The 23,536-nt window shown below is 35.4% G+C and overlaps 1 protein-coding gene across 2 annotated transcripts in view; it reads right to left on the bottom strand.

Moving 5' to 3' along the window:
• Positions 1-23,536, bottom strand: part of LOC149067442 (uncharacterized) — a 148,527-nt gene that overhangs the window by 91,773 nt on the left and 33,218 nt on the right. For both annotated transcript variants that reach the window (XM_089252671.1, XM_089252672.1), the window contains exons 9-11: positions 19,452-19,692; positions 11,859-11,907; positions 2,829-2,950 (exon numbers count right to left, since the gene is read on the bottom strand). In XM_089252671.1, coding sequence (XP_089108797.1) covers positions 2,829-2,950; positions 11,859-11,907; positions 19,452-19,692 — 412 coding nt within the window. The remainder of the gene's footprint in view (positions 1-2,828; positions 2,951-11,858; positions 11,908-19,451; positions 19,693-23,536) is intronic.

Genomic DNA, 23,536 nt, shown 5'->3' with positions numbered 1-23,536 from the left:
TTTCTCAGCCACCTTGTTGGGCATTTTGCCTGTTGTGCCGTTGTATTTTTATTTGTATAAGTTTAGTTGTAAGTACATATAGTTGAAACACATGTGTTCCTAGGTAAGGTAGCCATGTTTGTTGTGTTTCGCAATGTCTCATAAACGATTTTTATCAGATGCCGATGATTTGGCTGAACTTAGAGATATATTAGAACACTATTCTTTGTCAGAATTATCAGATGATCCAGAACACCAGCCCGCTTGTTTAAGGGATTCAAAATCTCAGTTCTCAAATGACGACAATAGCACCGGTGAATATATTTGATTTTTTGCTTTTGAACAAAAAATTTTGTGTCTATTACTTATTTTTTTCAAAAGTTTTAGGATGTATATTTTACAAAATTATTCATTTTAGATGATGAAAAAGAGCAACGGAGCAAATCAAATTCAGAAACTGAAAAAAGATTGAAGAAAGAAACTCAAACTCATTGCGAACCTTGTGGTGTTACTCTGTGTGCAAATGTGTGTTTTGGAGCATCCCATACTAAAGCAAATTTTACAAGATATATATTTTTTTAATATAAACTATCTTTAGATATTTGTACAACATTTGAGTAAGTTTTATTCAGAATTGTTTGCAATTTTATGTTGAAAAATGATGTTTTCTTATGCTGAACTTTTTTAAAACTCTAAAACATACTTTTTTAATTATTTCTCATTAAATATTCCTTATTAGTACCTTTAAATAATTGCTATATTATGAAAGAAAAGAGTTTGAAATTTCTAACTAAAAAAAACCTGTTAAGATATATATATTAAAAGTATTTTTTAAAAAATCATGAAATGTGCCAAAACCCTCAGTCAACAGAGAGAAACATAGTCGAAATAGTTCAGACCGGAAAGTGTTAAAAATGTGATGGGTCAACACACAATGGACCTTGTTTATCCAAGTGCACACTTACACTATGCTACGAAGTTTAACATCAGAAGTTTCTGCTGTTGAAAAGTTTTGTAGAATAGCATCATACATTCTTGGGATACTACACTGCTCAAAACAATTAGGGGAGCACATGGTTTTAACAAAATTACGCAAAGATGTATACCGATAAGTAAGATAAAATGAATCATCCATAATTTAAAGTCTAGCAGGAAACGGAAGAAGAAAACTTCATATGCAAATCAAAGTTCATGACGTCAAAAACCAGAAAAAGGAGATAATGGCAGAAATCGGGATGTTACAGAAACGTCTGTTTTACTGTGAAATTCGATTGCGCAGTTTTTTTTTTTGAGACAAGGCTGTGGAATCGATTCCAAGAAACAGGAAATGTTAGACGTCGACCAGGGCAAGGTCGGCCACGCACCACTACAGCAACTGATGACCGGTATATACGGTTAACAGCCCGTCGAAACAGAACAGAGAATGCTACGCAGCTGCAAAGACGGTTGCTCTTGGCAACAGGACGAAGGGTGTCCAGCCAAACAGTATGTAATCGGCTTCATGAGGGAGGGCTCTCTGCACGTAGGCCAATGGTCTGCATTCCGTTGACCCCACGCCACCGTGCGGCCCGAAGAAGATGGGCTGCTGAACATCGAGATTGGGAGCAACATGATTGGAGCCAAGTGCTGTTTACAGACGAGTCTCGATTCAGTCTGGAGTGTGACACCCGACGTGTTCTGGTATGGAGGGACAGGGGCACTCGAAATAACCCTGCATTCGTTCGTGAAAGGTCACAATACAGATGAGCTGGTTGGATGGTATGGGGTGGAATCAGCATAGGCGGACGTACGGACCTGCATATCATTCGGAATGGCACTTTGACGGCCCGAAGGTATGCAGACGAGATACTGTGACCTCATGTCATCCCTTACGCTGGAGCCATTGGAAATTCCTTTGTTTTCCAGGATGATAATGCCCGACCGCATAGAGCTAGTCTGGTGGAGAACATGCTTGAAGCTGAAACAATACAGCGTATGGAATGGCCAGCGTGCTCTCCTGACCTGAATCCAATCAAGCATGTGCACGACCAAGGCCGCCTGTTACTGTCCGAGACTTGCAGATTGCACTTCTTGAGGAGTGGAACAGTATTCCCCAAAGTCTGATCGATAACCTCATCGCATCCATGGCAAACAGGTGTGCAGCAGTCTTAGCTGTTCGAGGAGACCACACGCCCTATTAAAACTCATGCATCATGTCTAAACAGTACTTTTTTTTATCGTTTACATGTAACCAAATTGTTGCCCTAAATCATCTTTTCATGTTTTTTCCATATTTTCAAAGAATTAAAGCTTAATTCCAAATTTTTTTAGGTTTTTTTTTCTGTATTGCGCATTGATACGCGTGTACTATCCATTGTATGCCAATACGTGGCTGTCTCGCCCGGTTTTCTTCACTTTTTTGCTTGCTCCCCTAATTGTTTTGAGCAATGTATATCACTGAACCTCTTCAAATCTTGAACATATATAAAGAACAACTTGTTGCAATCATTCATATCGTGCTTTTCTTGCAGCAGAGAATCATTATGTAAATACACAGCTGAAGAGACAATGCCCCTCAGAGACATACGTAAAATGTCAAAAAATGGATTTCCCCGACCAATGATTTAATAGCCTAGAAGCTGTACAGTTTAGTTGATGCAATGATGTGCAAATATTGTGAATGATTGAAAATATGCAACTTCACTAAAATACAGTACACTAAAATAGTAGATTTAAAGAAATGCTCCTGAAAATATAAGTATGTTGTCAAACAAATTTATAAGCAAAAAAAAAGTCTCTTTTTTCAAAAAAAAATTGTTTCTATACAGTCAATACAAGCAAAAAATTAGATAAATGCATCTATAACAAACCTTTTCCTCTTGCAAGACATTATCTGTACTAGATAGATTGCTAGATGACAGGTTTAGCTCATTAATTGGATCAGTTTTCTCAGTTTCTTTTCTTGGTGAGAAGACTTTTTCAACATCTGGATCTACATAATATTACAGGAATAGAACAATGTAGTCAACAGAATTTCATATACAAGATACTCTTTCTGAAGTGGAGTCCAATTCAGAAAGGGGGGGGGGGGTGGTGGTAGGTGGTAATTTTTATTCCTTTTTTATGAGTTTTGAAGGAATTATGTGACATTAAACTAATCAAGAAACAAAAGTTGTCATAAAAAATGCTATAGTGAATCAAGTTAATTTGGTGTTACAAAATTATATATCATTAATTATTATAAGCACATTATAATATATAATTATAATATGCATAAACATACTTATGCACGGTCAGATGTCTAGAGGAGATTACAATCAGGCCAATTTATAAAAACAAAAAGTATTTATTTGACAGCATTTTTGCAATACAGCCTGAGGTACAGGAGTACAATACTAGAAAGGGAATAATGAGAAATTACTATAGGCATTGCTGAAAGTTGCAGATACAATTGTCTTACTGCATAAGTATATATTTATGCAATTTTCACCTACCAAACGTGACAAGTGATAGCATGCTTTATAGCAATTCGTAATCTAGATGCCTACAATTCAACATAACCTGCATGCATTCATAGGTATCGTATATCCATACAATATACAATCAAACCCAGCTATAGCACACATTAAAATATAATGAACCAAGCTTTTGGTCCCTTCAGATTGCTTATGCCCAAATTATTTTATACAGTTATAGTGTACTTCAAAAAGTACAACTTTTGAAGACAAATTTTGAAGAAAACCTATAACTTTTACAAATACAAATACAACGCCACAACAGGCAAATTGCCCAACGAGGTGGCTGACTTAAGAACATCATGGATCCCCGAGCCCCTACCTACTACTGCTACACCCCAAATGCACCCCCCCCCCCACGGAACTCCCAACGAACCCGTACATGCGATAATGTGCATGTACGTGTAGTGCAACCTGACGTAAAGTTTGTTTCTGTGTAATGTTTGTTATGTGTAGTGCTGCCATCTGCCACCAGTTTTTTTCCTAACTATGAGTGAAGTGTTATGATTGAATGATTTATCGTTGTAGGACTGTTGCTCTCTGTGGCGAGACTTTTTAACAGGGAGATCGGCTCGCATTTGCGCCTTGAAGTTGGGAACCACAGAAAACCAACTTCAGCCGACCACCACTGTGGGGTTCGAACCCGGATCTTCGCATCGCGAGTCCGTCACTATAACCACTCGACCACCACAGCGGCATCTTTTTAAAGGAAAGATTTCCCTGACTATTGGATGATTGGACCATCAAATAACTGAATATTTTCTAAAGCATCTATTGATACAGTATTATCCCTCCTAAAAGTTACATGTAATACAATAATATTATTTTAAAAAAATAGCACACAAAGATTTTATTTTGATTAGGACAGAAAATTTCTCTTTTATTCAAAACATTGAATGAACTTTATTCAGATAGGACAAGCTTCAAGGTTTTTTTTCTACTGTAATTTTGATTTCATATTGATTCTCGTAGCTATACTGTAGCTTTTAAATTAGAAACTCTAACATGACTTGATGGATTAAAAAAAATTGAGCCATTCATAGAATTACAAAGTATTTTTTAATTCATCAATCAAGTGTGCAAGATTAGATTGAGCAGGGTAGTAATAAGATACTTTGTCAGCCGAGGCAATTATGTATTTTGGCACACACCCCTTGAGTAATTTAGAAGCAGCAGTTGAAGTGTGAACTTGGTGCCCCCTTTAGCCTCTAATCCTGCATCCAGGGCACCAGACCCACCTGCTCCCCCCCCCCCCTTCAGTTGCAGCCCTGGGATTGAGTAGTGTGATTTTTCAGCTTGCAAAAAATGTGAAATATTCTAAAATGGAAAAATTTTAGTTGATTAGACAAAGAAAAAACTTATAAATGAAACTGACAGATATAAAATACTAAAAAAACCCTGTGAAACTTTTCTTTCTTTCAAACCCAGTGCAACTCAGTTCTATTGCCATGAGCAATTTACTACCTAGTGAGTTGTGCCAGAAATGTAAGTGTGTATAGTCATCAGATCATGGGAACACCCCTCTCTGGATAGGGTCCATTTCGGCACGGGGAAAGGATAAGAATTATCCCGGGTTGCCAGTAAAGGTTGTCTTGGCGCAAATCGGTTCTCTTTATATGCCGGTATTTTTCACGCTTCAGTGAACTCCGTTAGTCTTCACACTTGAGTGAGCTGCGCTTTTTGTGTTGCCGTTTGTTAAAAGATGAACTCGAAAATTGTTGTTATAAATTTTGTAAGTAAATTAAATTTTTTAATTTAAAAAAAATTTTAATTCTTATTAAATTTAAATTTAATATTTTGAACTAAAATATTTGATATAGAAATATTTATACAGAAAAAAATTCGAAGGGAGTAGTGATAAAATAAATTAATTGTTAATTTACTTTAAATTAACAATTTAATACAAAAGGAGTGTTATTAATTTAATAATAATAATTTATTACTACTGTAAATTATATGGCATTTTCTTAGGTTTAATTTCTATACCTGAATATTTTAGGAACATTGAACATGCCTGCTTGTCAAGTTTGCAGTTACGTCTGTAGCCACCTTAAGGGCATTTTGCCCCCAAGGACAGGGCTGAAAGGGATCCAGCCCCGGGATGATTCTAATCATTTTTTACAACTATAAATTCACTTTAGAGTGACTCGTTGAAGCTGGGCCTGAGAGTCCGGCTGCAAGATGTATGGGTGGGGCATGCCTAAGGGCATCGGAAACATGGTCCTCTCATACTGCAGCAGGGATCTTGGCTTGGATCTCCCACCGGCCGTCCATACTGAATTTACAGTGTGGAAAAAAAAGAAAATTATAAGAATTCTCCTGGGTTGGATTTTGTCAGCCCCATCCTTCTGGGGGCCATGGTCGAAAATGTTTCATACGAGCAGTGTTCGGCTTCAGCTGGATGCATGGAACTCAAGCATGGAACTCATTATTGAAAAAAAAGGCTGGAGTTTTCAATCCCTTCTGTGGAATAAAAAAAATATATTTTTCATTAAAATAATGTGCTGTAAGTGCTCAAGTAGCTGGGCCGTCTTAAGAGCATCACCGGCTTTCCCGCGCCAAGTGATTTTTCTGAAGCCCTACCACGTAAATTCTGGAAAATTTCAACCAGATCTTATTTTGGTGAATCTAATGTGACAATGCCTTAAGACGACACTGTCGAACAGTCGGTGTTTACGTAACAAAAACACTGCGATGACGATGTTATCAAGAGCACTGCCGCGGCACATTTAGTGAAATTTCTAGGAGTCCAAAATACAGCTAAAGACGCCAAACAGGAAAGCGCTGTTGCTAATGCGCTATTCTCGGTGGGCAGTTGCTTTACCTAAAAGGAAATAATAGAACTGTCCGACGTGGCATAGGCTATGTTCTTCTCGTGATCGGTGGACTATAGCTAACAGTCTGAGTGCATATCTGGTGTTTTTTCAGTGCTGCCATCTATATTTCAGAAGGGAAGAGTGATTGAATACTTGCACTGCTTTTAGGCCTGTTGCTTTCTGTGGCGAGACTTTTTTAATGGGGCAATTGGCTCACATTTGTGCCTCAAAGTTGGGAACCATAGAAAACCACCTTCAGCCAACCACCACTGTGGTGACAATGGGACTGGAACCCGGGTCTCTGCAATGCAAATCTGTCACTATGACCACATCACCACCACAGAGGCACTCTGTGAAACAAATGCAAAATCAAACATTTATGGAGAGAATAGCTTGCCAATGAGATAGATTTCACAAAGTCCAAAAACACTGATGTGCTCCATGGCTAATAATAATTAAAGTAAAAAAGCTGCTTTGGAAAATTATTTTACTGACCTTGTGAGTTAGAAAAAATTATTTTTGAGAAAACTGGAGGTATTGATATCTATAATTTGTCGTATCATTACCATCTCCTGCTCTAAATATATGGGATGGACTAGAGAGTGTTTCAAATCATGGTAAAAGATTCCATTCAATACAGAATAATGGATTAAATTTTTTATTGTATGTAAGTGGTGTATTATTTTAATCATTTTAAGGGTCAATCCATCATAACCACTTGCTTTATTTTCCTTTAAATCCCTTATAACATGCTTTAATTCCTCTTGATTTACATCAGTATAAAACATGGAATTGATTGAACTGTTCATAGCATTTTTTTTTTCATGCAATGGGTACAATAATTATTTTGTTCATTAGTATTTAAATTCCTCGTAACAAAATCATAATTGAATTTAATGACTAAACCCATTGGATCTTGAAAGTTTAAAAGTACGTTATGCCCAATATTTTTGTTTAAAATATTTTCATTTATGAAAATTGCAGGCGTTTATCTTTTCCAGTTTTCAAAAACTGTTTTTAATGTACTCCTGTTTTTTAAATGTTTTTCAAATTTGTTTCATATTCACTGCATTCCAATTTGTACGAGACTTTCTGGAGGATTCTTGTTGTATTGTTCCGGATAATTTTTCACAATACTTCAAGATTGCAAAACAAGAAGTGGTTCGACGGACAAACACAGATTGATTTACAGAACAGCAATTTACACGTACACTGGTGAAATAAATTAAGAGAATTTGCATATTTTATCGAATTTCATGAAAAGAACTGAACTGAATGTAAAACCACTGCTTCTAGACAAAAACGCAAATCTTGTACGTCAAATACATAAGCGTACACGTGTGTGTAGGCGGAGCTAGTAGAGAAACAGGCTTTATAAGCGTGCGTAAGTTAAGACGCATTTCGTTCGATAGTACACCTCAGCGAATTTCTTGGTGTTATTTTGCAGCAATCAGTTAATTTCAAATTGTAACAGTAAAAATGAGTAACCACCAACGTTTAGATGATGTAATGAGGTGGCGAATTGTGGGGAGGCTAGAAGCAGGCCAATCTCAAGTCCATATTTGTAGAGAGTTCAATTTAACGCCCAGCGTCGTGTGTAACTTATGGAAACAGTTCCAGGATACCGGATCCATCGAGAGAAAGCCTGGGCAAGGTCGTCCAAGACCCACGACGGCCAGAGAAGATCGCCATTTGTCAATTATAGTGATGAGTAACAGGAGTGCTACAGCTTTTCAGATCTCTCGTGACTTGTATGCAGCCACAGGTGTTGAAGATGTCATTAATGTACCATCATTATTATTATAACGAGTCGCGGAATGGAAACAGTATGGCATTCGAATGTCGTTTTGGTTGTTATGGCAACATGTGTCTAGGCCGGATGTTTATTATTAAAAGTGTCAGTTAGGTTCTCGTTCGTAATCGATGTGGTCGCATCACTAAACAACAGGAACCCGTGTATCAAGGGTGACTGTTTCCAAAAGACTTCATGAGAGAGGGTTGTTTGCAAGAAGACCTGCTGTTTGCGTCCCGCTCACTTCTATGGACAGGAGAATCCGTTTATCATGGTGCAGAGAGCATAGAGATCGGAGTATAAATCAATGGGCGACCGTTCTCTTCACTGATGAGTCCCAGTTCAGCCTAAGCACCGATTCTCGCCGTACGTTCATATGGAGAGAACCAGGGACCCGCTACATACCCTCCAATGTCTGTGAAATCGACCATTATGGCGGAGGAGGTTTAATGGTCTGGGCAGGCATCATGTTGGATGGCCGCACACCTCTCCATGTCTTTGAAAGAGGCACTGTGACTGGTGTGAGGTATAAGGATGAGGTCTTGGAGCCCCAGCCCTATGTTCACCTTTTCAGGGGTGCAGTTGGCCCTGAGTTCATTTTAATGGACAATAACGCGAGGCCACACAGAGCTCTTCTGCTCGACGATTTTCTAGAGAGTGAGGATATTCGCCGGATGGATTGGCCAGCCAGATCTCCAGACCTTAACCCTATAGAGAATGTCTGGGACGCTCTGGGGAGGGCAATTGCAACTCGCAACCCCCCCCCGGGAGCCATCCAGGGAATGAAAACAGCGTTGCTGAACGAGTGGGACCAATTGCCACAGGAAATTATAAACTGCCTTATTTCACGTATGAAATCACGCTGCGAGACCTGTATATCTGTAAGAAGGGACTATACCCCCTATTAACCCATTTTTTTGTTTATTCTGCAACCGCTGTTTCATACCTTCCGACTCCAACGAGTGTTACACACGATCATGCGTGTGTATTACAATTATTGAATGGTTATTTGTTTTGTATTGTATCAATGTATGTACATATCAAATTTCATTAAAATCGATACAGTAGTTCTAGAGATAATCGACCAAGTCTGCAAATTCTCTTAATTTCTTACACCAGTATATTTACAGGCTAATCAGAGAGCTAACAACTTTCTCGCAAAGTTAAATCACAACTTACATTTCATCCAGTCTCTCTCTATTCGACCCTGGAATCTTGTGAGCACTACACTATTTATAACCCTGGTAGAAACTTCGAGAAATAGAATGTTCAACAAAATTCTATTTTACAGTTTCCAAGTTGGCGGCACCACCGTATGGAGGTGTGCGAACTACTGTCTGCAGAGGCAGGACCTTCTGGAATGTTCTCACCAATTGCATCTTTCTCCAATAAACCGAAACCGGTATCAACTCTCGTTGTCAACAAAAGATTGCGATAAAGAATTGCTTTAACATATCTTCATTGATACAGATTTTCTTATCTTTTTTACTTTTGTTCAACAGTGCTGGTCCATAAATTTGAATTCAACGTTAAAATATCCATAAATCGCTTATACTTGTTTTGGACATTATCATCTTCAATAACATTCTTCAGATTCAAATTCTGAGATAAAAGTCTCAAATGTTTCATAATTTATGATTTTTATATATTTACTCTTTCCTCATTTATACCACTGCATTTTTTTTTCTGCAGAAAGTCTATATATCCTAATACAGGATAGTGGTCTATAATTTGGATCTTAAGAACAGTAAATTCATGCACAGAGTTTTGTTTGTATCTATAAAAAACATGATCATGTGTTACATCTGTCTGTCTAATAATTTTTTCATGAACAGTCAAATCCTGTTTTAACGAATACCATTATAGTGAAAATCCTGTTTTAACGAATACCGTTATAGCGAAAATCTCGTTTTAATGAACCCTTTTCTAATCTCCCAGATACGTTTACATAGGAACAATGCAAGAACCTGGAATTCCTTTATAACAAAATTTTGTTATAACGAAGTGATTACTCCAGTCTCTTGGAGTTTGTTAAAACAGGTTTTGACTGTATAGATATATATCAAGATATTGTGATGTTATGTTATATCTATTGTACACACAAATCAATGTTAATATCACAAAGAATTAATAAGTTTGTCTTTACTTTTTTTTAAATATAATGCAAGTTATTTTTTAAATTGGGTGCTAGTATATGAATGAGATTGATACAAGAGTAAAACATCAAAGTTATATTCTGGGAAATTTATATGTATGTGTAAGGAACCCCTTTTTAGCAAATATTGGGTCCCAAAACTAAGTGGGGGGGGGGGGTTTATACATGGATAGAGAAAAAAAAAAAAAGACATATATCTTTTCAACTTTTTTCAAATTTTAAGCCTGAAAAATCACAGGGTTCCTTATATATATATATATATATACATTAAAATACAGTATATTTTAATAACCTTATGTATTTTTGTTTATGTGTGTTAAATTTCTTGCCTATGCAGAAGTTCTTAAATCGATTTCTATTTATATCCTCATAATTATATTTTCATGTGCAAAAAATAATAACACCCTCTTAAATGATTTTTTTAAACACTGAAATTGAAAATTTCTATACTATTATTTTGACATCTGAAGCAGGCTGCATAGAACCTCTAAGTGGTCTGCACCTGGCCTACATGCCATTGTTTGCTCATCACTAGCACAGGATAGTGATTTGATCAGATATGACAAACCAAAATATTATACCCAAACTTTCCAGGTCGCTGGGAGCACGTGATAATATATTAAAATTTTAGTTACTTAATTGATGGCCTTTATGCTAGATGTGATTATGCTAGTACTTTTTTTTCTTTTTACTATCTGAAATATTATAGATATGTTTCATTAGAATGTAGGTAGCTGATTAAATATTCTGTCTCTTGAAGTTTGTTACAGTGGAGTTTGACTATATACACAAAGTGTTAAGTGAAACTGCAATTGAGTGATATTTAGAAACATTAGGAAGCTTCCCAACCCCATTTTTTTCTTATAATAAGAATAAAAGCTAAAACAAAACATAAATAATAAAAAAGGCACTACACACATTTTGCAAAATTTGGTGCATCGACACTGTTCAGGTTCATGTTTTAGCAATATTATTTCATCTCTTTTTTTTTTACAGCACCATAGTAAGATTGTGAATGACTTTTACCTCATAATCTTCCCTTGTGGTGATGGACTAGTAATGTTTGGAAGGGAAATTTTTTGTGCGAATTAGTGCACTGGTGGAATTAAAGATGCAAGAACACTTTTGTTGAATACTCAGATAACATGGAAACAGTTGTGTATAAAACAGAAAAATGAATCAAAAAAATTATTCCATAATTTATAAACAAAATACAGTGAAACTCCTACATAGTGATACCCTATATAGCAGTTTTTTCCAGGGCTTCACAAAGCCCAGACACTAGGTCACTATGGCTACTCAAAAATCATTATTGGCAACTAGAATGTTCTATATGATCTTACTAAATTAAAGTTTGAGGACAGCAAAAAATTTTCTGATTTCAAAATTGTTGCTTTCAACATCAGAAGGGGTCATTAAGTCCCATTGAAGTCTAATAAAACATTTTTTCTTGGATAAAAACTATGCTTGGCCCCAAAGGAATTTGGCTGATGCCTAATTTTTTTTTTATTTGTCAAGATCTGGCATATGCTGTATACCTTTCTCTAGTCCTTTGAGTATCATTACAAAGGAGCTTTGCTGAGAAGTTGTAATATATTGAGACAAAAACTATAAAATACTACCACATATGGCCTTCTCTTCAATAGGCAGTGAAGTTTTTTCACTTTCAACCTACACGAAAGGCAAAAATAAAAATGTTTCAAAAAACGAAATATTAACAATATAGCAAAAAAGTACAGATTATATGAAAAGTTTTTACTTTCAATAAGAAAGTTAGAAGAAAAACTAATAAAATATAACAAAACTAGATAAAACTTATTGGGTTTTCTGAGTACTTTATATAACAAAAGGTGGTGTTACTAAAATTTTCTTACTTATACATATTTCAAATGAAAAACTGTATGGTTTGAAAATATATATACAGTGAAACCTCAATATAACAATACTCTGGAAACCAAGAAAAAATTGCTGTAGAGGGATTATCGCTATATCAAGAGAGGCAGCAGTTTAACATTAGAGTAGACATTTCCACAAGCAAAGCTGAGAAAAATATCATTGTAGAAGGATTTTTATTATATTGAGTATTGTTTGCAAGGTTTCACTATATATATATATTGTTTGAGTGTGATAAAAACAATATTAATTTTCCAAGCAATGTTAAAAAAAAAGTGGTATATTTATAAAGTTCCAAAGAGTTTCGAGTGAGTATGGATTTTTGAGTCCCCCTCCCCCATAATTTCAATAGACACAGCATGACGTCCTAAACCTAGCTTTTGTCTCTGTATTTAATGCACAGTGATAGTATGCTTCACATTCTAAAGATGACAGCTTGTATGGAAACCACACATATGCATGAACATCCATGCCATAGTGATCTCAAATGGCTAAATGCCAAGAGTTGATTGTTTTCTTCTTTTTTTGAACACATGTATCTAAAGGCATATCAGAAATTTAACACATTCAACCAAAGTCCAGCGGAACCAACATTCCCATACTAAAACAATTCATCACTGAATAAATATCGATGACATAGCGGCCAACTTTGAATGACGAGAATTCAGGAGGTTTTTGCGAGTATAGAAATTTCACACTAAAGTAAATATAAAAAAGATATTTAAAAAACAATAAAGGGATTTTTCATTAATAAAAGTTAAATTATAGGGATTTTTCCCTTTGCAGAAACATGACATTGCGCAAACCATCACAGATTAGCGCCAAGTATTCAATCATGGCCAACCAGTAGGTTAAATTAACTGTCATTACAACTCTCAAATCAAATCTTGCAAACAAAAAAAGAAATACGCCATCCGGCCCGAAACGGGACGTATACAGACTTAACGGAAATATATTCAAAGCAGGCACAAATCATTTAGCTAATTTTGGAGGTGGAAAGACCGTATTAACGCTGGCTGTTTGGCGAATTTTGTCCATCTCCCTCCCCTCCAGAAAATTGAATATTTTCTGTGATTTGATGAAATGGCGACAATTTACATTACACTTGTGATATAATTTTGGGCATCAAAAAACCAATGGTCTTTTTTCAGGATAAATTCTTTAGGAATTTTTTCCTCCCAAAATTAGGGACTTTTTACAATCACGGTTAAAATTTGGGAGATATAAGAATTTTTTGGGAGTCCGGGAGACAGAATAAAAATTTGGAGCCTCCCGGAAAATCCGGGAGACTTGGCAGCTATGCAATGAAAACACCACAAATGTTGCCAGATGTGCCGAAAAAACCTGGTCTGAATTGGCCCTGTGAGAATAGTACGAATGAAAGAAAAAGGAAGTTACCATTTCTAATGTTTGCTAGAAGCCCTGATATATTAATGTAAAACACATTTTACATGTTTTCCTCCTTTGTTTTTACCTCACAATTAAAGTTATCTAGCGTGACTTCCACAATGTTTTACTAAATACCACTTTAACTATCCCACATTGTTGCAAAAGTCTCTTGCCATATGCAATAGTTCAAACAATTACACGTCAGTGTAATAATAGTTCACAAGCCTTCGAATTAGCGGTAAATTTCAAAAGCGGCAGTGGTAATCTGAAACTGATTAGTCTGTATATGGTAGCCCTTGTATCAACATCAAGATGTTTTTCATGGATAATTAGTACAGTCACAACAAATATTTGTGATGAAAATTTTTTTCTTGAAATCAGGAACAGTGAAATTACCATTGCAGAAAGTATGTAAGTGCTCGGATCAGGCAATAGAAAAACTTTCAACATATAAGAGGAAAGGTTCTTTGGAACTTACTAAATGTTTTGTATGAATCAAAATATCTGTCTAAATTCAAGTAGAATCATAAATTGGTTTTTGAAGCACCATTTTATCAGGAAAATGAATATTCCAGTTTTAATATTACAGTGATACCTTGGCTAACGAAGATGATTCGTTCTGGAATAAGGGGCTGTTCAAGTATTACGTAAGCAAATTTTAGCCATTTTTGACTCCCCCCCCCCCCCCGTCAGAAAAAGTAAGCAAATCTCTGACCCCACTGTTGTCAGCAAAATTTTGTGAGCCTGCCCCTACCTCCTAACACATATTGGTGAGAATCAGAAACGTACTCAGGAGGGGGGGGGGGGGGGGCTCGTGTGCCTTCCCCCCAAATGAAAAAAATATATTTTTAATGCAAAAAATATTTCATATAAAGGTACTTTCTTACAAAATCTTAATTTTTTAACGTAATTATAGTCGATTTCTGCTAATTTCAGTGTTATTTGAAAATAACTCAAAATTTATCTTTAAGAAATTCATGGCGACCCACTCTTTAAGCCATATATGGTATACCCTTGACCCGCGTACCAAATGTGGCCCTGAAGGTTATGTGATGTGACTTGCCCCCTCAAACCCAATTTCGTAAAAATGAACTAAGCGGCACATTTACAAATCGCTTAAATGACCCGTGGCACAATTGCAGAGCATTTAAGTGGCCAGAGGCACATTTTCAGATCACTGAAGTAGGCCCATGGCGCATTCAAAGATCACTTAAGTAACCCACGGCACAGTTCCAGAACACTTAAATGATCCGTGGCACATTTAGTGACATGTGGCAAAATTTTAGAGCACTTAAGTGGAGCCCTGGTGCGGTTCTACATCACTCAAGTTACCCATGAAACATTCCCAGACAGATAACTTAAGTGATCCCCGGCATAATTACGGGTCACTTGAGTGATGCGTTGCACACTTCCAGAGCACTTAAGCGGCCTGGAAACATTTCTAGAGCACTTGAAGGATCTGTGAAACATTTAGAGATCACTAAAGTGGCTCTGTAGGTGACTTATCAATAGGGAGAATGTTAGTTCAAGTGCCCAATAACTATCGAAAGGTTTTTTTCCCGTTTTTGGTGCACTGAATGAGTTGCCATTAAGAATATTTCATAAAGGGTGGTTGATGACGTAAGCCTCATCCAAATCCCCCTCCCCCTTGTCATCAAAAGTCAGCAAATCAGACCCCCCCCCCCCATCGATACTGACGTAAACTTGAATGACCCCTAACGTTCATCAGCCAAAACATAATTTCCGATAGGTTTCTATGGAAAATTGTTTGATTCGTTCCAGCTTCTGCCTAAAATTTGAAAATAAATCTTTTAACACAAGGAGCAAAAATTTACCAAAAGTTAAAATGAACGGCTTCAAAATCAGATAAATGAAAATTTACAGGAAGATGAAAGTACTGAAGATCTTTTTATTTTACACCAAAAGTACGCACACACACAACTAACACCAGCAGTTCACCATTCAGTTTCATGCTACAAGTCTTGCAATGAAAGAATGCTTGCTCTGAAAATACAGGTTTGTGTTTTTTCCTTTTCAATGCATCTTTTATTAGCTGTATCCTTTATTTTATATGAAATGATTCAAAGAATTTCAGAAAAAGAAGTAGCCAGAATCTGAAAAAAGATTAGATGGTGGATATGAGCTAATCAGGCTTTAGTGACAGTAATTCTGATGATGATTGGTGTGAAAATGCAGCTTTTTTATGATAGTGCATGTATTCATATCATAGAAAATTATCGTTAGCTGAATCCTTATGTTAGTCGAGGCAGAAAAAACACAAAAAATCGTTGTTAGACAAAAAATTTGTAAGCTGAGGCAGTCATTAGCCAAGGTATCACTGTACTTACAGAATCAATTTTTTTCCCAACACTTGTTACAATTCTACATCTACAGCCATCATTTACTCTCAACTATTAATGCATCATAGAATTTAAGATTTATTTTTCCACTGTAGATGTTCTTTGCCTTTTTCAGTAGCTCAATATGTTTCTTGTCTACATGTATCTTGTCTTCAGTTAGTGAACCCTTGTAATTCATTCCCCCTTCCACATTATTGAAGTAGGATTCCATTTTCAGTTTTATGCTTTATTTATTCTTGAAATTCACCCTAACTTCTTGTACAAAAAGGGATAGGTATGCACAATGCAATAAAATATAATCAGTAAATTTTTAATTTATGCAAAAAATTCCAATTAATATAATTTTTTAAATTAGGTTGCTGTGCTTAGATTTAAACAGATATTCGGTCGAATAGGCCTGTATCGTCCCATCTATAATAACAAGGGTTGTCAAAGTTTTGAATACGATGGTAGATACCATGGTTTTCATTCTACTATTCAAAACTTTTGAAAAATGTTCAAAACCTCAATTTCATAAACATATATGAAAAATAAAATGTAAACTAAAAATATATTCATAGTGATTCAAAAAAGATGGGCCAAACTTTATGAAGTGGTAGTATAAACAAAACCAAACATTTATCATCATAGCTTACCGGTCGGAAATGAAATGTAAAGGCGTTACAGGGTGACTAGTCGTTGGAAAGTGGCCACTCTGCAAACTCGAAAGCGTCATTCTGGGTGTGATTTTATGGTAAAAGAAGACTACCACATATGCCTATGACACTCCCCTTTGATCTGAAGAGTAACTCTTCACCAGAATTTTGGCTGCTATTGGAGAAGTGCATAACATGCCTGGTCTGTTAGAAAGAAATAGCTAATCCCTCTAACTGCCACTGAGACATACATTAAAGTTGACTCACTCTTTTGAGCCATTTTTATAATTATCTTTTATTAAATGAGATTTTTTAAACTTATAAGCCATTTTTATGTTTTCATCTCACCTCATCAATTTCAACATTGAATGCCCTATGGATCTTTCACGTTTCTTTTGTGACCTGGTAAACAAAGACGATAAGTGTTTGGATTGGTGTGTATTACCACATTGTAAAGTTTTGCCCATACTTTTTGAATCACCCTCCTATTGAACCAAATATACAAAAAAAAAAAGTGAAATTGAAAACAATGTTTTCAATTTCACATGTATTACATATTTTAGGTAAACAGTTATATGATTGGTATTGATTTATTAGAGATTTTAAGCTTAAAACCGTCAAATTGAGACTCAGACATGCCAACATTGGCTTAAAGCTTGTCAGTAGTGATGAATGTTTAGCTTTGCCATGGGACGGGAAGGGGTACCCCCAGGACAACATAATCATGGTACAGTAAAACCTGTCTTCCATGGAATCGCAAGGGACCAAGATTTTTTCCGTTGAACACAGGTTTCCGCTTAATAAAGGTTCAATTGATATAATGTGCAAAATAATGTAATGATATCTCGTGTGTGATTGACTTAAAATAAAACTACATTGAAGATAAAGTAAATAATTTATATGATTTAATAATAAATACAATTAATAATAAATACAATTAATAATGAATAAATACAATTAATAATGAATAAATACAATTAATAATGAATAAATACAATTAATAATGAATAAATACAATTAATAATGAATAAATACAATTAATAATGAATAAATACAATTAATAATGAATAAATACAATTAATAATGAATAAATACAATTAATAATGAATAAATAATTAGTCTGTAATGACTAAATACTGTATTTACGTTTTGACAGCATCTGTATAAAATTCGAACATACACTGTTTTTCTTCTAAAATAACAGCATTTACGTTTCTTTTATAACTTCCGGAAAAATGTTCAATTAGGGTGTCAGTAACTGTCATCTCAGGTTCAGTTTGTACATTACTGTCTATGTTTATGTAATCCTCAGCATCAGGCCATAACCCGCAATTTTGTGAGGGAAAGAGCAGCATGATTTTGCCACCCTTAACACTGCAAAATTTCCTGATTTTATAACGGTGCTTTTGTTTCCACCTAAAATTTGAAACCTCTTCAATTTTACCGCCAGGGATGTGTCCTCCCCCCTGCCGGTCTGTAATTAATTCTGATCCTGATCAGCCTTGCGATCAAGGAATGCACACAGCTTACATACAATTTTGCAAGTCTTGAATATCATTTGGAAATCCAACCCTTAAACTAATTTCTAACGTGGAAAAGCCTGCTTTTAAGAAAAATTTTGTTAAAATTTCAGAATGCAACTGCTTATCAAAACCACAGTGTCAAGTACAGAAAAGATTTTTGCTAATCCATAGATTGCGTAAAAAATTTCGGTGGAGCACTTTTAACATTTTTTGTCTATTTTGATCACTGAACACTCAGTGTTTGTATGAAATTTTCTGTTAAAGAGCACAATTTCCCTTTTTGTTTTCACTTTAGACTGGTTTTGTATAATCCAAGTTTTTTAATGTGTATTTTGGCATTGAAATCCCGGGACCATGATTTTTTCCATTGAAGACAGGTTTCCACTTAATACAGGTTTTGTTAAAGACAGGTTTTACTGTACAAAAAAAAAATAATCACTCAAAAAATTGAATTTTTTAAAAAAAATTTTAATTGAAAGTTCATTAAATACAGCATCTCATTGGCATTGGAATCTAGAAAGCTCAGGTCACATGAGCCCTCCCCTCTCAAAGCAACTTTACGAGGTTACAGAGTCCCTTAATAATTCATGAATATTCAATGCAATCCCAACCTGCATACGTCCGTCCTTGTGGGCCATATATATGAACGTCTAACAATCCTAGACTTACCTCCCCATCTCCGTTTTCTTCTTATCAGAGCTCTTACCGCATCTATGATGAAACATTCTTTCTGACACAGGTTCCGTGAGCTTGACCATGCACTATGCAAATAAAGCAGGGGTTCATATCTGCCACCAAAAACCTGTCCAGTCCACCACCTTGAACGACTTAAGAACCTGTGTCTAGCCCACAGTATAGGGGGTGGTTTTGATGGAAAACAGGTTGTTGCACGTTTGAGCATAGAGTAGAGTGGTGGGTTTAGGTGCGCCTTTACAGATTGACTTCCGTACACTGACAAAAGAGTTTGTTTTCTCTCAAACTCTCTCACATGCATATACAAATTCCTCGTTGTGGTAAAGATCGATGGAATTTAAAAAAAAAAGATAAAAATAAGTAAAACGCAAGAAACTCAAAGGCCCGATTTTTTAAAACCTGTTTCCGTAGTATTAAGAGTGTCTCCTGTAGCTCTGTAGTTTAGATACTACGTAGCCATTTGTAGATACTACGGACAATCCATAGCAGTTGACAAATCTCGACACCTTAAAATAGTTTTGCACAATTAGACAGTTCTTAATCTGCTAGTGATTGGCCTACATGGTAGTGTTCATGAATGAATAAAATGATACTTCATCAAGAAATCTGACATTTTATGTGCAATATAGTATTTACACACAGCTGGCAAAAGAAAAAATTATTTTAAATATGAAAAGCTGTTGCCACAATTGATAAACACCAGAACAAGTAGTAGTTCTTACTTGATTTTTGTTTCCCGAACTGTTGTTTTCTTCAGCAGAATTGAGACCGGAATCCTTCATAGAAGGAAAATTCTCATTTGATACATGTTCAGGTTCATGATTACTATTAATTGTTTTGTTTGATGGAGGCTGACTTGGCTCTATTTCATCATCGTCACTATCAACTGTCTCAGAAACAGTTTTATTTTGTACTTCTTGCACATCAGCATCTTGTTCACCTGTATTAGATTGATCTGAATATCTGTAAAAATCCATACATTACTTCATTAATATTTAGCCCATGTATTTGATATTATTCATCTTACTAGTTTAATTAAATTAGAAGGAAAATTAAATAAATCTAACTACATTAATAATTTCAGATATTTATTTTCAAAACAGTAAGCCCTCGATGGGACAGATCTCAATTCAACGGAATTTAGATTTAATAGACAAAATTTTACAGCCATTTTTTAAAAAATAAAATCCAAAAAAATAGATGTTACATTGAGCTTATTAGAACTGATACTTGCTATGTTTTTGAAACGTTAAGGGCTCTAACATAGCTGCCATCCAGACAGTAATACAATGAATCCATATAAGAAGAAATTTTTCAAAGTTGCCATGATTGTAATGATTCAGAAGACATGGGAAGAGTTGGGCCTATGCAAAATTGATATGGGTATAGCTTCGAGTCCACCATAATCGATTTTGCTGCAGCCTTGATGGAAATGAAAGCCATGATTTTTCCTAGTAAAAAATTAACTCAGCAATGATCAAAAATCTGCATGACACAGAAGCTGAAAAGGAATTTCTTAACTTGAATTCTTCTTTTATTTGATTCCTTTGTAGACAGAAAGTGTAAAAAATAAACAAAATTCCCAATTTCCAACTCGGGGGGGGGGGAAGAGCACTCATACTTAAAAAATTAGAAAGAGTAGGATGCCCTCCCGCAGACAACATAATCATAACATAATAATAATAAAAAACAAACCCCTGAAAAAAAAATTTTTTGGAAAAAATTTTTAGAATTTTTCATTTCTTCCTATAGACCTATTTCAGTATCCTGTAAGATTAACTGAGCCAAAGCAAAATGACTTGGTTACAAAAACGATTTTTGGCCAAAATAGGGTATTTAACACAACCACAAATAATTCTGTTCTTTCCTCATAATATATATTACATTCTTTTTTTGGAGTCTTTCACAGTTCTGTCTGTCAACTCTCTTCGACAACGCACACAGCAAATTATGAAGGCATATAAGTTTTTTAAGGATGACGCTCTTCGAGACCACTTCCAAAAGCACTGCAAAATGTGTAAATTACCAGGTCCAATATAAATAAGTCAAGGTGGATCAGATGGTTTTACTGCATTGTATTGTCCATCCCTTTTTTTTTAAAAGGATTTGTTTAAATTTTAGCACTCAATGCCAGTGTAATGGTTTTTGACAAATGAAGTGCTTTCATTTCTAGCTCTTTGCTCAGCATTTTAAATATTGTTTATACCTCTGCATGCCCTAAAAATACAGAAGCCAATTTAATGTCATTGGGTATCATCACAAAACCTAGAATAGGCCTATGTATCGAACTGCTTTGTAATGCAAACTGTTGTTTCACCTATACGCAAAATGCATACCATAATTTTCAATGATGAATGCTAGTTACCATGAAGTAGCAAATAAAAAATTACTTTTTTTTCAATCAGACAGAGGTTTTTAATCACTACTCTACTTGTTGAACCCTCAAACTAAGCAAATGAAAAATTAATAAACCACCAAATGGTCCACATACACCCCCCTCCCCTAAATAAATTTAAAAACCATACAAAAATGCACAAAATTTTTTTTTTTCCCCTGCTAATAGCAATGAAAGCAACGATATTACTTAACGAAACTTCATCCAAAATAAACAAAAGAAGTGACAATACAAAGGGATTTATGAGCATAAAAATTGTGCAAGTTTCCCCCCCCCCCCCTTTGTTTACGTTAACTTACAGAATAGTGCTTCCAATAATTGAAAGAAATTAGGATTTAATGAACACCCCTTTGCCCCTATCAGTTGAGGTTGTTATCAAGAGTTCACTGTGCAATTCAAAGATATATATAATTTAATTTGGGGGTTATAGAATAAGATATAATCAGCAATACTCCAAAATTCACAAAAGGTAGGTTGAACACACAAAATTTAATTTTCTCCAAATGTTAGTATAATCCAGTTCTTGAGAATTGAAAGATTATGATGATACAATGCGTAAAAAACTGCAGCATTTCCACAAAATTCTTTCTCAGGTCAATTTTCTTTACGCAGCTTATACAAACACAACGCCACAACAGACAAAATGCAACGAGGTGGCTGAGAAAAAGATGCCCATAACAAATATGGATGCCATATATTTCAAAAATATAGCAACCCAATTACAAATGCAATTAACAAAATATATACATGCGTCAATATATACAAATGATAAAATACTATACAATGGCCATAAAGAATACTTATGGTTGTCTTATACTAAGTATGGATACGATAGCTTCTCGATTTACCCCAACATGTTTATCGTATTTCTTTTTAAAAGTGTCAATAGTGTTACAATTTAATACCTCCGGGGGTAAGCTATTCCATTTACTATCAACTCTATTAGAGAAAAATTTCCTGCGACACCATAACCTTGCATTGTCCCTCACCAATCGATACTGGTGTCCCCTTGTAGAAGCAGTCGATTGGATAATTCTGACAAAGAATAGTGTTCTAATATATCTCTAAGTTCAGCCAAATCATCGGCATCTGATAAAAATCGTTTATGAGACATCGCGAAACACAACAAACATGGCTACCTTACCTAGGAACACATGTGTTTCAACTATATGTACTTACAACTAAACTTATACAAATAAAAATACAACGGCACAACAGGCAAAATGCCCAACAAGGTGGCTGAGAAAAAGATGGCTATAAAAATATGGATGTCATATATTTCAAAAATACAGCTACCCAATTAAAAATGTAATTAATAGAAATTATAAACAATATATACACGTGATAAAATATCATACAATGCCCATAAAGAATACTAATGGTTGTCTTATTCTAAGTATGGATAGCTTCTCCATTTACCCCAACATGTTTATCGTATTTCTTTTTAAACGTGTCAATTGTGTTACAATTTACTACCTCCGGGGGTAAGCTATTCCATTTATTAACAACCCTATTAGAGAAAAATTCCCTGCGACACCATAGCCTTGCATTGTCCCTCACCAATCGATACAGGTGTCCCCTTGTAAAAGCAGTCGATTGGCGGTGTACTAAAAGTTCATGGTCCATCCTATCCATCCCATTGAAAATTTTGAACACTTCAATCATATCTCCTCGACACCTGCGTTCATCCAATGTAAACATATTCAAAAAATAAAGTCTCTCTTCATAACTCAAGCCCAGTGTGCCAATAAGGACACGCGTAGCTCTTCTCTGCACCCCTTCAACCAAGTCTATGTCCCTCTGTAGGTATGGTCTCCAAAACCTTACAGCATACTCTAGTCCAGGACGAACTAAGCCTCGAAAAAGCAGAAGAATGACTTTAGGAGAACGCCAAGAAACCTTTTTGAAGATGAGACCAAGCATTCTATTCGCTTTTTTGACCACCGCTGAACAAAGTTCCGAAAACCTAAGCCGCTCGTCAATGAGAATTCCCAAATCGGTAACCCTAGTTGCATCCGGGATAGTGACACCATTCAACTCATAAGAGAACCATGGGTTGTTCAAACCAAAATGAGCAACCATGCACTTATCAACGCTAAATGTCATGCTCCATTCATTTGCCCATGCTGCAATCCTGTTTAAGTTGGTCTGGAGCAACTCCCTATCGCTTTGATTCCCAATTACCCCCATTAGCTTCACGTCATCTGCAAATTTGCTAGCAATCCCATCGATAAAAAGTGAAAAAAGTATGGAGCCATATAAAATAAAAATGTTTTCTCCAGTTACTTTCAGTATGCTTAATTAGGAAGCTATTTTACAAAAACCATAATAAAAATTAGGTGAACATAATGTATTTAATGAAGCACAAATAATGCAGATTATATAATGATGATTTATGATACACAGGGTGAT

The sequence above is a fragment of the Pholcus phalangioides genome, unplaced genomic scaffold, assembly GCF_987345545.1.
Source record: "Pholcus phalangioides strain wild (caught in Gottingen) unplaced genomic scaffold, Ppha-v1.0 ptg000030l_1, whole genome shotgun sequence".
Classification (NCBI taxonomy): Eukaryota; Metazoa; Arthropoda; class Arachnida; order Araneae; family Pholcidae; genus Pholcus; species Pholcus phalangioides.
Note: the sequence above shows the minus strand (reverse complement) of the source record. Positions and strands in the feature narration are given on the sequence as shown.